We start from the raw sequence: 13,061 nt of genomic DNA on the forward strand, positions 1-13,061 counted from the left end.
AGCCCCAAGGTAAGGGAACAAATGTTCCCATATCTTGAGGAGGCCTCTGTGACTGCCTCCCCACCACAGGATGCAGTGCACGCTGCATTGGCATGGTTGCGCTGGCACTGGAAAATTGGCTAGGATTGGGCCCTTAATCTTTAACATTAAAAAAATATATACAGTTTGGCCAATCTCCAGATGTTTTCTAGAATGTTTCCAAAATCTGACTAGCAATTTGTAGGGGCATCCACGCACCACCCTCCCTAATCTCCCAATGGCTGACTCTCCTTCCAGGCCAGCGCAGTGGACTTGCACTGGCCTAACAGGAGCTTTAGATTGCACCCATGGTCTTTGTAGCAAAAACAACAAGAGTCCTGTGCTATATGGCGCAATCCTAAGCATGTTTACTCAAAAATAAGTGGGCCTTACCACTCATAGGATTGCACCCTAACAAATAAACTGTGCCATGAGATTTTGGGAGCTAGATCCTGTTTCATCAAATGTTTCAAGGGAAATAAAATGATGCAGGGACCCTAAATATATCACTACTTGGAGGTCAGAACTGTGGAGGGGAGTATGGATTCCTAGGAGGGGAGACCATCTATTTATTTTGTTTATTTGAAAACTATTAACTACTGAACTGTTTCCGTGAAATTCCTCTTTATTGCTTCTAAAATGCATTTCATGGCACGGTCTTTATTTGTAGTCTGAATCCATCAGAATTTCCGGGGAAAAGGGGAGTCATTTTCACCCCTAAAGTGGTATTGGAGAAAATAAGCAGGTTTTACATTAGGACAGTAATGAGTCCGTAAAATTAACTGGCCAGATAATTTAAGAGACGTGGCTGAATATATTGTTTTCCTCCTAGCAGAAGAAATCCAGTCAGCATGAAAAAGCTACGATATTTTGTGATCCTTCTATTTCTGAAGAGACCAGGGTGGGAAGCTACACACATAAGAGACTGTTATATAAAACTGCGCTTTAGTTGTTTGCTCCTTTAACAATAAATTCTTTATAATTTCTGAGCGCTCAAAGGTCAGCTCACATAAACAGACGAATTTTGCCCTTTATTGCATGAAGGGGGAAGATTAGAAGGAATTAAGGTTATCATGCTTATGTGTGCCCAGCACATAGTTGAAATTCTTAAACAAATATAAACACCACAAGCAAGGAAGCCAGTTTCCATTCCTTGCTCTTCAGCCTTCTCGCTCCTTTTCTTGGTGTAGCTGTCATTTTGAAAGGCTCAAAAGAAGAGGAAATGTATTTATATTTATTTGTATTGTATCTGTGAGTATCTCACATTAAGGCTGGTGTTAATTGTTACTAGTGAGAGCAGGTAATTGAATCCTAGTCTCCAAGACATGTTGACTATACATGGGATCAGATTCAAAAGCAGTCTATAGTACATGAGCGTACGTTCTTGCAGGATCAAGCTCCCTTGGTGAAAACCAATGGCTAATGTCAAGGGTTGACACTGAGCATAAAGAGGTGTTCAGATATAATAGAACGCAGAGTTCCTGTATCTGCTAAAAGGTGGGTAGAACAGTAGTCTTTGTGTTTTCTTTCTTCAATAATCTCTTTCCACATCAACCGTCTGCCACAGAACCCCTTCATATTGCACAAGGTTCTGAGATTCAAGGATGTGCTGTCATCAGGCAGAGTGGTGTCATCCAGGATTAGTGAGTTTCATTGTTGCCCTGTGTCAGGGGTGTCTAAACATTTTGGCAGGAGGGCGACATCATCTCTCTGACACAGTGTTGGGGGCCAAGGGAAAAAAATTAATTTACATTTAAAATTTGAATAAATTTACATAAATGAATATATTAGAGATGGAACTTACTATATAAATGAATGAAGGTCTCGCGATAGCTCAGGGCCTATAAAAGACCTTGCGTGAAGCAAGGCCGGCCTTTCCTTTGCTGCCACTGCTGCTTCACATATGTGAAACAGCAAGCAATGGAAGGATTCCTCAGCTCGCAGCGCAAGAGGTTAAACAGTCACCCTTGCACTGAGAGTAGTTGCGTTGAGCTAGCACAGGCTCCAGCAAGTCTTCCAGAGGGCCAGAGGCTCACTGGAGACTGAGGGCTCCCTGCAGGCTGAATTGGGGGTCTCCAAGAGCTGCAAATGGCCCCCGGGCTGAGATTTGGGCATCTGTGCCCTGTGTGGATCAAGAGTTCATCTTACTATCTGCCCAACACTCCTGTGTGACAGCATGCTACAGGGAGAGATTGATAGTAATGGCAAAGCTAATTTTCAGGAAAGCTTATCTTCCATTACTGATCTTCTCACTGAGGAATCCCCAGTGAGTTTCCAAGGGACTTTATGGTTTCTTGTAACACAATTTAAAAACCAAACCACTGCTGTAATTCACCCTTCTATGCAAGGTATCTTGCCCTTTTGCATCTAGTCATCCTCGCTGGCATTCCCAGAGGAGCTTCAAAACACTTAAGTTTCCTCAGGTGCCTGGCTGCTGGTGTAAAGCAGCCCTTCCTCACCTGCAGAGCCAGTTGCAACTGCAGAAGCAAAAGCTTTTGCAGTTGCGACTGGCTCTGCAGGTGAGGCGGAGGGGCTGCTTTACACTAGCAGCCAGGCACCTGAAGAAACTTAGGGCCAAATCCTATCCAGCCTTCCAGCACTGATGTGGCCATGTCTACAGGGTGTGCACTGTATCCTGTGGTGGAATGACAATCACAGAGGCTTCTTCAAGGTAAAGGAACGTTTGTTCCCTTACATCAGGGCTACACTGCAGCTGCATTGGTGCTGGAAAGTTGAATAGGATTGGACCCTTAGTGTTCCCCCCCCCCAAGAATTCCAGTGATCATCCTAAGTGTAAAGGACATTCCTTGTGGAGTCTTTCTTCCTTCTTCCAGTTTTGTAGTATATAGACAAAATGAGACTGAAACCTTCTTCCAGGTTTCTTCTGGGTCAGGTTCTATCCCCATTTATTTCCACTAATGCTCATATTTTCCCACTGAGTTGAAAGGAAAGATTAGGTATCTTTACTTAACCTGATAAAAATCTTGAAAGTAGCAATACGTCAACCCACGGAATGCTATTTTCATGAACTTCAAAGTGCAAAATCAGTGCTGCAGGTGTTCAGGTGGCCTTTGAACAGCATTACGAAGACAAGTATTTTTATTCCTATTAGAAAGCTCTAGCCAACAATGCCACAACAGTGATTAGCAGAGGTGTAACTGGAGTGATGCTTGGCCATGCTGGAGGGCTAAATACATCTCCCAGGTTAAGTTTAGTCTCCCTCTAGCACAGATCAGTTGATTGGCAACAGAGTGAGAATGTCTACAGCCCACAGGTCTTAATTACCACTGACGGTGTTCCGACAGTGATAATTAAGTTGGCTTGGCAGACAGGTTGCTTTCTGTGCTAGCTGCAAAATGACTAGTCTGCATCATGTTTTCCTCCTCTTTGCTCCTTGACGGACTGCGTCTCCTGAGAGGGCTTTCCATGGGGGGCTTTGGCCTCTCTGGAGCATCTGCCTGCACTAACCCTAAGCTTAGGCTGCATATTCAAGTCAGCTTTTAGGTGTTACAAGCGATGAGTATTTTTTTGGTCTGCTTTGCAAAGCAGGTGGTGGGCTGGTTAGAAATCATTTTTCGTTGATTTGGTTTTAGTTTTAAATTGGCTTTCATGTCAAATTTATAAAGCACCTTGATTTTTTTTTTTTTTGAATGGGATTGAACTGTGTGGAATAAATAAATCAGTTGTTGAGAAAGCAGAAGGAGGTGAGAAGCAGATAACACCTGGGATAAGGATCTATTGACTGTTTTCAGTCAACACAAGAAGAGGCGGTGAGCAGGAAAAATAATTCACACTGTCTTGTTGTCCAAACTGAAAACTGGTAGACTGGGCCATACTCCAGGGATTGAAGAAACCAATGCAAAGGTGACCACTGGTAAAGTGTTTGCTGTAGCTTTGTATGAAGGAGGTCCCAGGATCAAGTAACTACCAATGAAAAGGATCTCAGATAGCTAAGTGGGAAAGTCCTCTGCCTAAGACTTTGGAGAAGGGACTTTGGCGCAGGACTGGGCTAGATGGATCAATGAGCTCATTCGATATAAGGCAGCTATGTCTATAAGCATTTCATGCTTTCCCTGTCACATAAAAATAACTCATAACATGTGAGTCAAGCCCATTTGTTTGTATAGCATAGCATACTTGTTGTGGGCCATCAGTTACTGTCATGTGAACTGGTCAACTCACACTGTAAGTATTTGTGTATTACGGGCTGCATGTGGGCCATTTATATGAGCAAGTGTTTTGCCTGGCCACCTTTGTATCTGCTTCTGTCTTGACCCAGTCAGAAAATATTTGACTGGGAGAGGAGCCCATGACACCTCTAAAATGACCTTTCCATCGTTTCCTAGAACCAAGCTATATTGGCTATCTCTCACAGATTTTACTTGGAAGGGAAAAGGGGAATGAAAGAAAACAATGTCCAGGTAGGCTTCCTGGTTACAACATGGAGAACCATCCTGTCTCTTAAGAGGCCCCCAGCTGCCAAAGTGATGCCACTTTGGTGTTTCTGTTGCCCCCTGCTTGTTACAGAAACAGAAGATTGAAAGGATGGTGGGTGATTGGAACAGGATAAAGTGCAGGGCAGGAGAAGCCATGTTAGGGTCTTTTATTCTATTTTGTTTTTGGCAATCATGGGACTGTTAAACAACAGTTCTCTGCATTCTATCTCCAGTATCCACAAGGACTGATGAAAACTATTGGCTGAATGCTTTTGACCAGAAGTGATTTTACTTCTGAATAAGAATTTAGAATGTTGGGAACATGAAGCGAAACTGTTGTAGTTATTGCTGAGTCGGTGTCAGGAAGGGGTGAGCCTAACAAAATACTACATTTAGACTACATGTTGACCCCAGGTTTCCCTAGGATACATAATACAGTCATATAAACAGTTTTGCCACAGCTCTTTCAGTGACAAATTAAGTTTCATTTACTGAAATAAAAAAATGAAGAACATTGAGTTTTGGTTGAATCCCTGTAATGGTGGCAACACTGGGAGGAACTACAACAAATCCCTCTGTACCAGATTGTGGTGGGTGGGAATTCTCACTGTGCACTTGCAGTATGCAGTCAGTCTTGTAATGAATAGCATTAGCAGGAGCAATACAAATGCCTGCCCAGCTGTACTGTCAGTGGGTAGTTTGGAGGTTCTTGCTGTGCTGTGTCCCTGTTCTGGTGTGGGACGCTTTAATTTAGTGCACCTTTTCCTGAGCAACCTGCACATGTGTCAGGCAGCAAGGGATACTGACCTCGAGATTTATCTAGTCAGCTGGAGGCCTTATGGTGGACCATTGAGTTTCTGGATCCCTGTTCTCAAAATCAAAATGGTGGCTGCAGCTCTGTCTCAGCCCACCTGAAGTCAGGTTACAACCCTCTTCTGGGTCACCCAATTGAAGACCGAGTCCCAGAGCCACAACAATCATTACTTTTTATCGCATGGCTTTCATGTTTTCACATAGATTTTATGTTTGTCTGATTGCATTTCTTCACAGGTATTTTCAACTGTGGTTTGTTTTTTGCTCAATGCTGACAGGATTCCTTCTTCCACCCCCACAATTTCAGCATTTTCCAGCTGTTCAAGTGATGTTTAATAGGATGTTGGATAGGAAATTCACATGGTAATGTGTTATGTGTGGACCTGAATACCCCTTTAAGATGGCTGACTCAAGCAGGGGTGGGACCTGAGTGAGACTTCCCATGGGTGAACATCTGCATTTGAATGTTTGATTGTATTTTCACAGGGAAAACAACCACAGAAGAAATCCCAAGTGAGCACATTCCCATGCAGTATTTGAACATTTGTTCTGACATCTCTGAATAGGGAAACTTGGGCTAATTCTCTGGCTTGTCAGATGGAAGCACGCTGTGTTGCTGTTTTGCTTGTGACAAGTGCTTCCCCGGAAGCACTGTTTGTGCATCCCATGCACCATCACGAACCCACCAGGACTGGGTTGATGGTGCTGATCCTCAGCCTCAGCTGAGTGAACCACTTAGAGAACTGCCACAACTTAAGCACAGGGGCTCCATCTGGGCAGCTTTCACTTTCTGGCAAAGCTAAAGAGTTCAGTGAACTGGTTCTCAACCAGTATTGTTAGGGATGTATCATTAGATTCCCTCTCCTTCCAGGGGTTGGACTAGCTGAACTCTGCAAATAATTCTTGGTCAGCTGCTCCTTAAGAAGCAGTCCTGTGAATTTCAATTAATTACAAAGATGTACGTTGCAGTGACTCCGGAGACAGTTACGTGTCTCACTTTTCCACAGTTTTATGAGCTACATGAAGCTTTCTAATGACAAAGTGTTCAAGTGTGGTTTAGTACAATTTGCATTTTGTCTCAAAAGTTTGTTCTAATGTTGTTGGATTGCTGACTCTTTTCTTAGTCCTTCAGGGAACTGAGCTGGAACGAATTTGTTCTTCCTCACATCGATCTTATTTTTCAAAGGATCCTCAAAGTTGTAAACTTTCCTCTTCGTGGGGTCTCTTCAATCGGTTTTGCTCAGAACTCTGATTGGCCCTTTCAGGAGAGTTTACATGTTGGCAGACAGTGTTCCCTGGACTCTTCCCAGTTCTCATTACTGCGGGCAGGCAGAGCTTTTATTTGCTTGTTTAGCACTTTCCCACCACTGCAAGGAATGCAAGTACCAAAACACAAGAATAGGGTGTTTCAGTTCAAGTTAACTAGCAGCATATACACTCAAGATTATAAAACCTAACCTTCAGCGAGCCAAGGAAGAAAGGCTTTGACCGGGCATGGGTGCCTGAGGAGAGTGGGTGGCAGCATATTTTGCAGGAAAGCAAAATGTAAAACATGTTAAATCATAAGACTAGGTCCTTGTGTTGTGGAATGATTTATTGACAATGGTCTAGATTTCTGTATTATCAAGCTGTATATATGAGACAACGAAAGCCTGCATATGATTTAAAAAAAACTTATCCCAATTTCACATTGTGGGTTTTTGCAGAATTGAGGATTGTGTGGGTGATAGAAGGAGAGGGAATCAATGGAGGCAGCATTAAAAGAGCAATCCAAGTTCAGAGGAGGGGTGGAGAGGCATGTTGAACTCAGGAGTCCTGTTTCTTCCCCAATGAGATTTATTTATTTATTTATACATACATACGGGTATTTATATACTGCCTTTCTTTGGTCGTCAGATTTCTCCTCAGACTTTAATCCAAGGCGGTTTACATAGGCAGGCTGTTCTAAACCCCCGTAGGGATTTTTACAATTGAATAGTTCTAGTCTTTCATTGAACTCCTCCTTCCAGCTGGATTCCTTCCCTGTCTGGCCTCTCTCTGGCCCTTCGCCTCCCATGCTCCACTTGATGGCAACTCCTCTCTGCCACCGAGGGTCAGCTCATCAGTATATCAGCGTGTCATCAGTTCTCGGGTACTTCCGGTTGTTTCAAACTGGCAGCCTCAGATCTTCAGGCATACAAGGCGTCAGCTCTACCAACTGAGCCAGATCTCCTGCCCTGAGGGAACCACTGAGATCCCCATGTTTTCTGATAGTTTGATACTCCCTCGCTGCAGCTTCTGGGACAAAAGGAAGCTCGATAGATCAGCTCAGCAAGATCCAAGCTAGGTTGCCCATCTTTTTCACTGGCCCTACTTTTGAGCCTTTAACAACAGCCTGACACAAAGAAATGTGGCAGCCATAGCTTTTCTCCTCCTTGCACACATTTCTTTCCTGCCAGGAAAAAAATTCAGAGCACAAAGGCAAGTATTTATTGTCCAATCTTATGATAAAACCTTAAAGGTCTTTGAGCAAGACATGCTTCCTAAGAGATTTTGGATAACAGAGCAGAATGAAGGCGAGACTTATTAGTGGACACTATTATCGGTGATGGAGCAAGAGCCTGAAACACACAGGGTTTTTATTATCACCATGCTGGAAGATAATTGCCCTTGTAAGAGTGGTCTTTTCCTTTCTTCTAGCTCTTAACATTAAACACATCTGCCATTGTATACCATTCTACAGGAGCAGAAGGTCTGACGTAATCATGGATTTTCTCATAATCAAGGGTTTTCCAGTTTACTCCAATACCAGGAACAGTCCCACATCCACCCCTTTATGCGTGCAGACAGTCCTCTTCCTTGCAATGAATGAAGAAAACTTCATACTTATCCAGCACCTCTGTGTGAATATTTAGAATTGGTGAAGTCTATTATTTTTAGTAATGTTTATTTTCCCCATTTTTCCCCTTAAAAAAAATTCTCTGTAGCCCAAACCAACAAAGGGAAGGATGCGCATCCACTGCTTGGAGAATGTTGACAAAGCCCTTCAGTTTCTGAAAGAACAGAGGGTGCATCTTGAAAACATGGGATCCCATGATATTGTGGATGGGAATCACAGACTAACTCTTGGCCTTATTTGGACGATTATATTGAGATTCCAGGTAAAGACAAAATAATCTTTGACTTTGTCTTGTGTTTGCCTGCAGCTTACTCCATTATGTTTTCGTTTAGATATGAACATATTTATTTCTAAGATTGAGGGCCCAATTCTGTGTCGGCCTCTGTGGGCAGGATGGGTGTGTGCACTGTCACTAATGTGCTGTAAGGCACATTGTGGCAGTATAGAGGACCCTGGCACTGGTGAAAAGGCCTGCACTGGTCTGCTGGCGCAAGCTGGAAGCCAGCGTCTGGCAGAGCAGGTAGCCACTCTGCTGGCCAGCAGGGGGAGAGCAGAATGGGGGCGGGGAGGCATTATGGTCAGAGGAGGGTGGGGAGAGGGCTGATCAGGCCCAGGAGGAGGTGGGAATGGTGGAAGAGGCCTCCACAATATCCTGTTTCACCTCCCTAGCCTTTTCCCCCAACATGGAGAGGCTTGGATTTGCACCAGCGCTATTGCTGGCGTGTTCCCAGTATCCCCATAGAGTCTTCTGAGACTTTACCCTGGGTAAGAGGATGAAAGTTCATTTACCCATAGGAGGCATTCACTAGCCTCTAGTCCTGTGCTGGATGCAGCAGAGGCTGCACTGGTGCCACTGCATCACAATATGAGACTTTTGCTAGGGTTGAGCTGTTCTCCTGACATAGTGCTCAGAGTGACTTACAAGAATACCGTTAAGAGCAACTAAAAACAAATTAACTTGAAAACAACAAAGAGAAGCACCATAAAACAGAAATGGCACCATAAAACAGCTCTAAAAAGCCTGGTCAAATAAAAACTTTACTTGGTGCTGAAAAGAATATGAGGATGTTGCCAAATGGCGTTCCTTTGGGAGGGAGTTCTAAGTATATAGACTGGTGCCACCACAAGAAAGACCCTGTATCCAGTTCCCACCTGCACCAGCTCAAAGAGTTAGGTGATCCAGAGCAAAACTTATGAAGATGATTTGAATCAGTTGCCTTATTCTGAGTCAGATCTTGGTCAGCTGGGTAAGAGACAACTGCCTTTCTGGGGAGTGACGCAGAATCCTCCATCTCAGAAATTCTATCTCTTCCTATGTTTATAAATTTCTGTCTATGAAAATCTCACTTCTTAAAACAAGTGTTTAACTTTTAATGGTTTGTGGTCTCTTGAAGAAGTGTTAGCCTGGTGCTTCTTTGTTATAGTTTATAATGGTAGGATTGTTAATATGTTAGTTTTTAAAATTTTTGAATTTTTGTAAACCACTTTTTAGTATAAACCACTTAGAATAGAAAAGTGGGTATCAACAAACTAAGTAAAGCAGAGCAAAGAGATATTAAAACACACAGGCTCAATTCAGATAAGGTTTTACAATGATTACAAGGTTTGCGGTATTTGTGTGTGTGTGTGTGTGTGTGTGTGAAAATAAATGCACATTAGCTTAATGGTGGGGAAACTTATTAATAACTTAAAAGAAGAGGTTGTATGTACATTTGCTTTATATTGAGTGTGTGTGTGTGGGGGGGGTTGCTAGTTGTTAATGCTGCTGCTGCTGCTATTGCCTCAGTACAGTCTTCTCTCAGAATTATAAAGGCTGTATAAAAAATTTGGCCAAGAAATTGATGAATGTTTTGGGTGTGTACATTGCAGATTCAGGATATCAGTGTTGAAACAGAAGACAACAAAGAGAAGAAGTCTGCTAAGGATGCGCTGCTGTTGTGGTGCCAGATGAAGACAGCTGGGTGAGTTTGAATTGAGTGGTTACCTAGAAAACTATCCTTGCAGTATTCTAAAATGCCCTGAAAATTGCACTTTCGTTAAGGGAACTATTGACTTGGTCTAAGGAATTGTTGCATTGGCAAATTGGTGCACAGCAACACATACCACTTTCTACTCCAGCAAAACGTTAGAATCTGCTGTTCTGGCAGCAATGCAAGCTGACCTAGGGCGGTTTCTGGGCACTCCAGTTCATGTTGACATTGCCAAAGGGGCAAGAAATGCCCGTTAGATATACAAATAACAGACTACACATTTTTACACAAGTCTGAGATTGTGGTCTTTCCTGAAGTCACTGGAACGGAGCACATACGTGACCATGCTGCAGTCATCACCATTTTGGGTACTGGAGACAGAAAACCCAGGCCTAGTAGACTTCTTTTATGTGAAATCTGGAGGGACAAATGAATCCTTGTTCTCTTTAAGAGTGCCAAGAGTAGTCAATCTGCCCCTGAAAAATTCCTTGCCCACAGTCTCTAAATGATCTCCACATGAATGGCTCTAGCAGGGGCTCCTTGGGGCCAAACTGGACATATAGGGTAACTGCATGTTTGTTTACACCTATAAAGTGGTTGGTGGTCTACTTCTTATGCCAGGGTGGTGTAGTGGTTTGGGAGGTGGGCTTAGGCCTGGAAGATCCAGGTTCAAATCCCCCCTCAGCTATGAAGTTTCCTGGGTGACCTTGGGCTAGTCACTTTCTCTTGGCCTCACCTGCTTCACAGGGTTGTTGTGAGGACAAAAGGAGGGGAACAACTGTGTACACTGCCCTGAGATCTTTGGAGGAAGGGCAGTATAAAAATGTGAAAAATTATTAAATGACTGTTTAGTGAAGGGAAGTGAAACTCTTTCCTTTCCCCACCGTGTGTCACTTCAATTGGCTGCTTTACAACACAATCCTATGGTGGTTTTATGCTGACGGATCTTGCAATCTGTCGCTGTAAGGCCTTGGCTGCTGTTGTGGGAGCCACAGCAGGTGGTCCTCTAATGATGGCATGGGAGCAGAAAAGCCTTGTGCCAGCAGCAGAGGGCCTCTGAATTCACACCAGCGCAGGTATGTTGTTGGTGATGGGCAGTTTGGGGGAGGATTGTGGGCAATTCATGGGTGGAGAATGGGCTCCTGACTCTCCTCAGACTTGTGTCAACTATATCCTTGGGTCCAAGGATATCCATTGGAGGCCAGGCAGCCTACAGGGAGGTAAATAAAAAGTTTTTTTACTTGCCTTTCTTGGGCTGTCTGGTTACTGTCTCCCTAACATAGCATGCAGTGTGCTCTCTGTCAGTAGCACTGTGTGCTATGAGCTGAGAGGGGATAAGATTGGGCTCTTAAGCAGTTTTCACCTGCTTAACTCAGATCTAGTAACAGAACTGGGCAGGGGGAAAACTGCTTAAAAACAGAGGAGCTCAGCAAGGTAAGGTGAGGGAGCAGGTTTCTCTCCCTTACCCTGTGCACTCCCTTGGTTATATAAAATGGACCACATGTACACACACCTTTATAAACAGACATCTGAGTATCAACATGCAATTGCCTCAAGAATCTGATTTGGCCCTTATGCTCTTGAAGGGAGGAGAACTAGCTTCAGGCCACCTTGTTGGTGCCATTTTTTCTAGAACCTTCTCCCACCCTTTTGCTTTCTAGACTGGCATGGGTTGTCCACCTATCTGGGTTGCACAAGTGGGGCATGTTCCCAAGGACTTGGAGTCTTGGTTCCATCATCTGCTTGCATACTTGCACTCCATGCTGTCTCCTAAAGGGTTCCCTTTTCTCACCTGCTCTTGCAGGCCCCTTACCCACCCCTATCCTGCCACCTGCAGTGACCATGTGCTTGTCCCCTCTTATTATCTGGTTGTGCGGTGTTAGGACTTCAGTAGTTTTCCATATTAATGCTATTTTCATTTTTCCAGTAGTCAATAAGAATCCTCTACATCCTTTTATATGTCAAAGGGCGCAATCCAGCCCTTGACTTGGGCCGGCGCAAGTCGTTTGTGCCGGCCTAGAAGGGTGGCAAACATGCCGTAAGGTACATTTGCACCTCCTTGGTAGGAAGCTGGGCCAGTGCTCAGAGAAGCACCGGCCTGCAGAGGCTGACGCAAGCCTCCGCGCTGGCCTTGCGTTGGGATGGCTGCGCTGACGCAAGGCTCTGAAGTAGGCAGGGGGCAGGGAGGAGGCGGGAGGGAGGCGTTCCTGGGCGGGGGGAGGGTGGGTGGGGAGCGGGAGGCAGGGCTGGGATCCAGCAGTTATGTTGGATCCCAACACCCATTCCTGAGAAGAACGGAGCAGCTCCAAGCTGCTCCGCTCTCCTTGGATTTGTGTCACCTCAAGACGTGGCGCAAGCCCTAGGAGACCCATAGGGGCCAGCGGTCCTTACCTGGAGGTAAGGGGAAATGTTTCCCCTTCCCTTTGGCTGAGCCGCTTATGGCCCTATCCTGCGCTGGATACAGTGCAAGTGTCTTCACTTGCCTGTTCCAGCGCAAGATAGGATTGTGCCCTAAATGGGTTGATATATCTAAATCAAGTAGGTTATGGGGGCAGGCCATATCCTGTTTTGTCTTCTGGGACTCTACTTGAAAATGGGCTGCTGGCAGTCTGAATGCTGCTGAAATGCAGATTTTTGCTATCTTGAGCAGCTGGTTGACACCATTAGTGTCTTTGAGCATTAATCCTATATTGATTGAGTTCTCTTTTATGGTTCTTTTGTTATGTCAGCTATCCCAATGTCAACATTCACAACTTCACCACCAGCTGGAGGGACGGCATGGCTTTCAACGCACTAATCCATAAACACAGGTGGGCACTTGTCAAAATCTTGGTGTAATGTTTAAGCATTGGAGCTATAGATGCATAATTGAAACTGGCCTGGATCTTCGTTTTTGAACACCTGCATAGTGCCACATCTCTCTCTCTCTCTCTCTCTCTCTCTCTC

The 13,061-nt window shown here is 44.4% G+C and overlaps 1 protein-coding gene across 5 annotated transcripts in view; it reads left to right on the plus strand.

Annotated features, from left to right (window-relative positions):
• SPTBN1 (spectrin beta, non-erythrocytic 1) overlaps positions 1-13,061 on the plus strand; it is a 214,449-nt gene that overhangs the window by 135,913 nt on the left and 65,475 nt on the right. For all 5 annotated transcript variants that reach the window (XM_066625923.1, XM_066625931.1, XM_066625951.1 and 2 more), the window contains 3 exons: positions 8,234-8,407; positions 10,015-10,106; positions 12,845-12,925. In XM_066625923.1, the coding sequence (XP_066482020.1) occupies positions 8,234-8,407; positions 10,015-10,106; positions 12,845-12,925 (347 nt within the window). The remainder of the gene's footprint in view (positions 1-8,233; positions 8,408-10,014; positions 10,107-12,844; positions 12,926-13,061) is intronic.

Source organism: Tiliqua scincoides, chromosome 1 (genome assembly GCF_035046505.1).
Source record: "Tiliqua scincoides isolate rTilSci1 chromosome 1, rTilSci1.hap2, whole genome shotgun sequence".
Lineage (NCBI taxonomy): Eukaryota > Metazoa > Chordata > Lepidosauria > Squamata > Scincidae > Tiliqua > Tiliqua scincoides.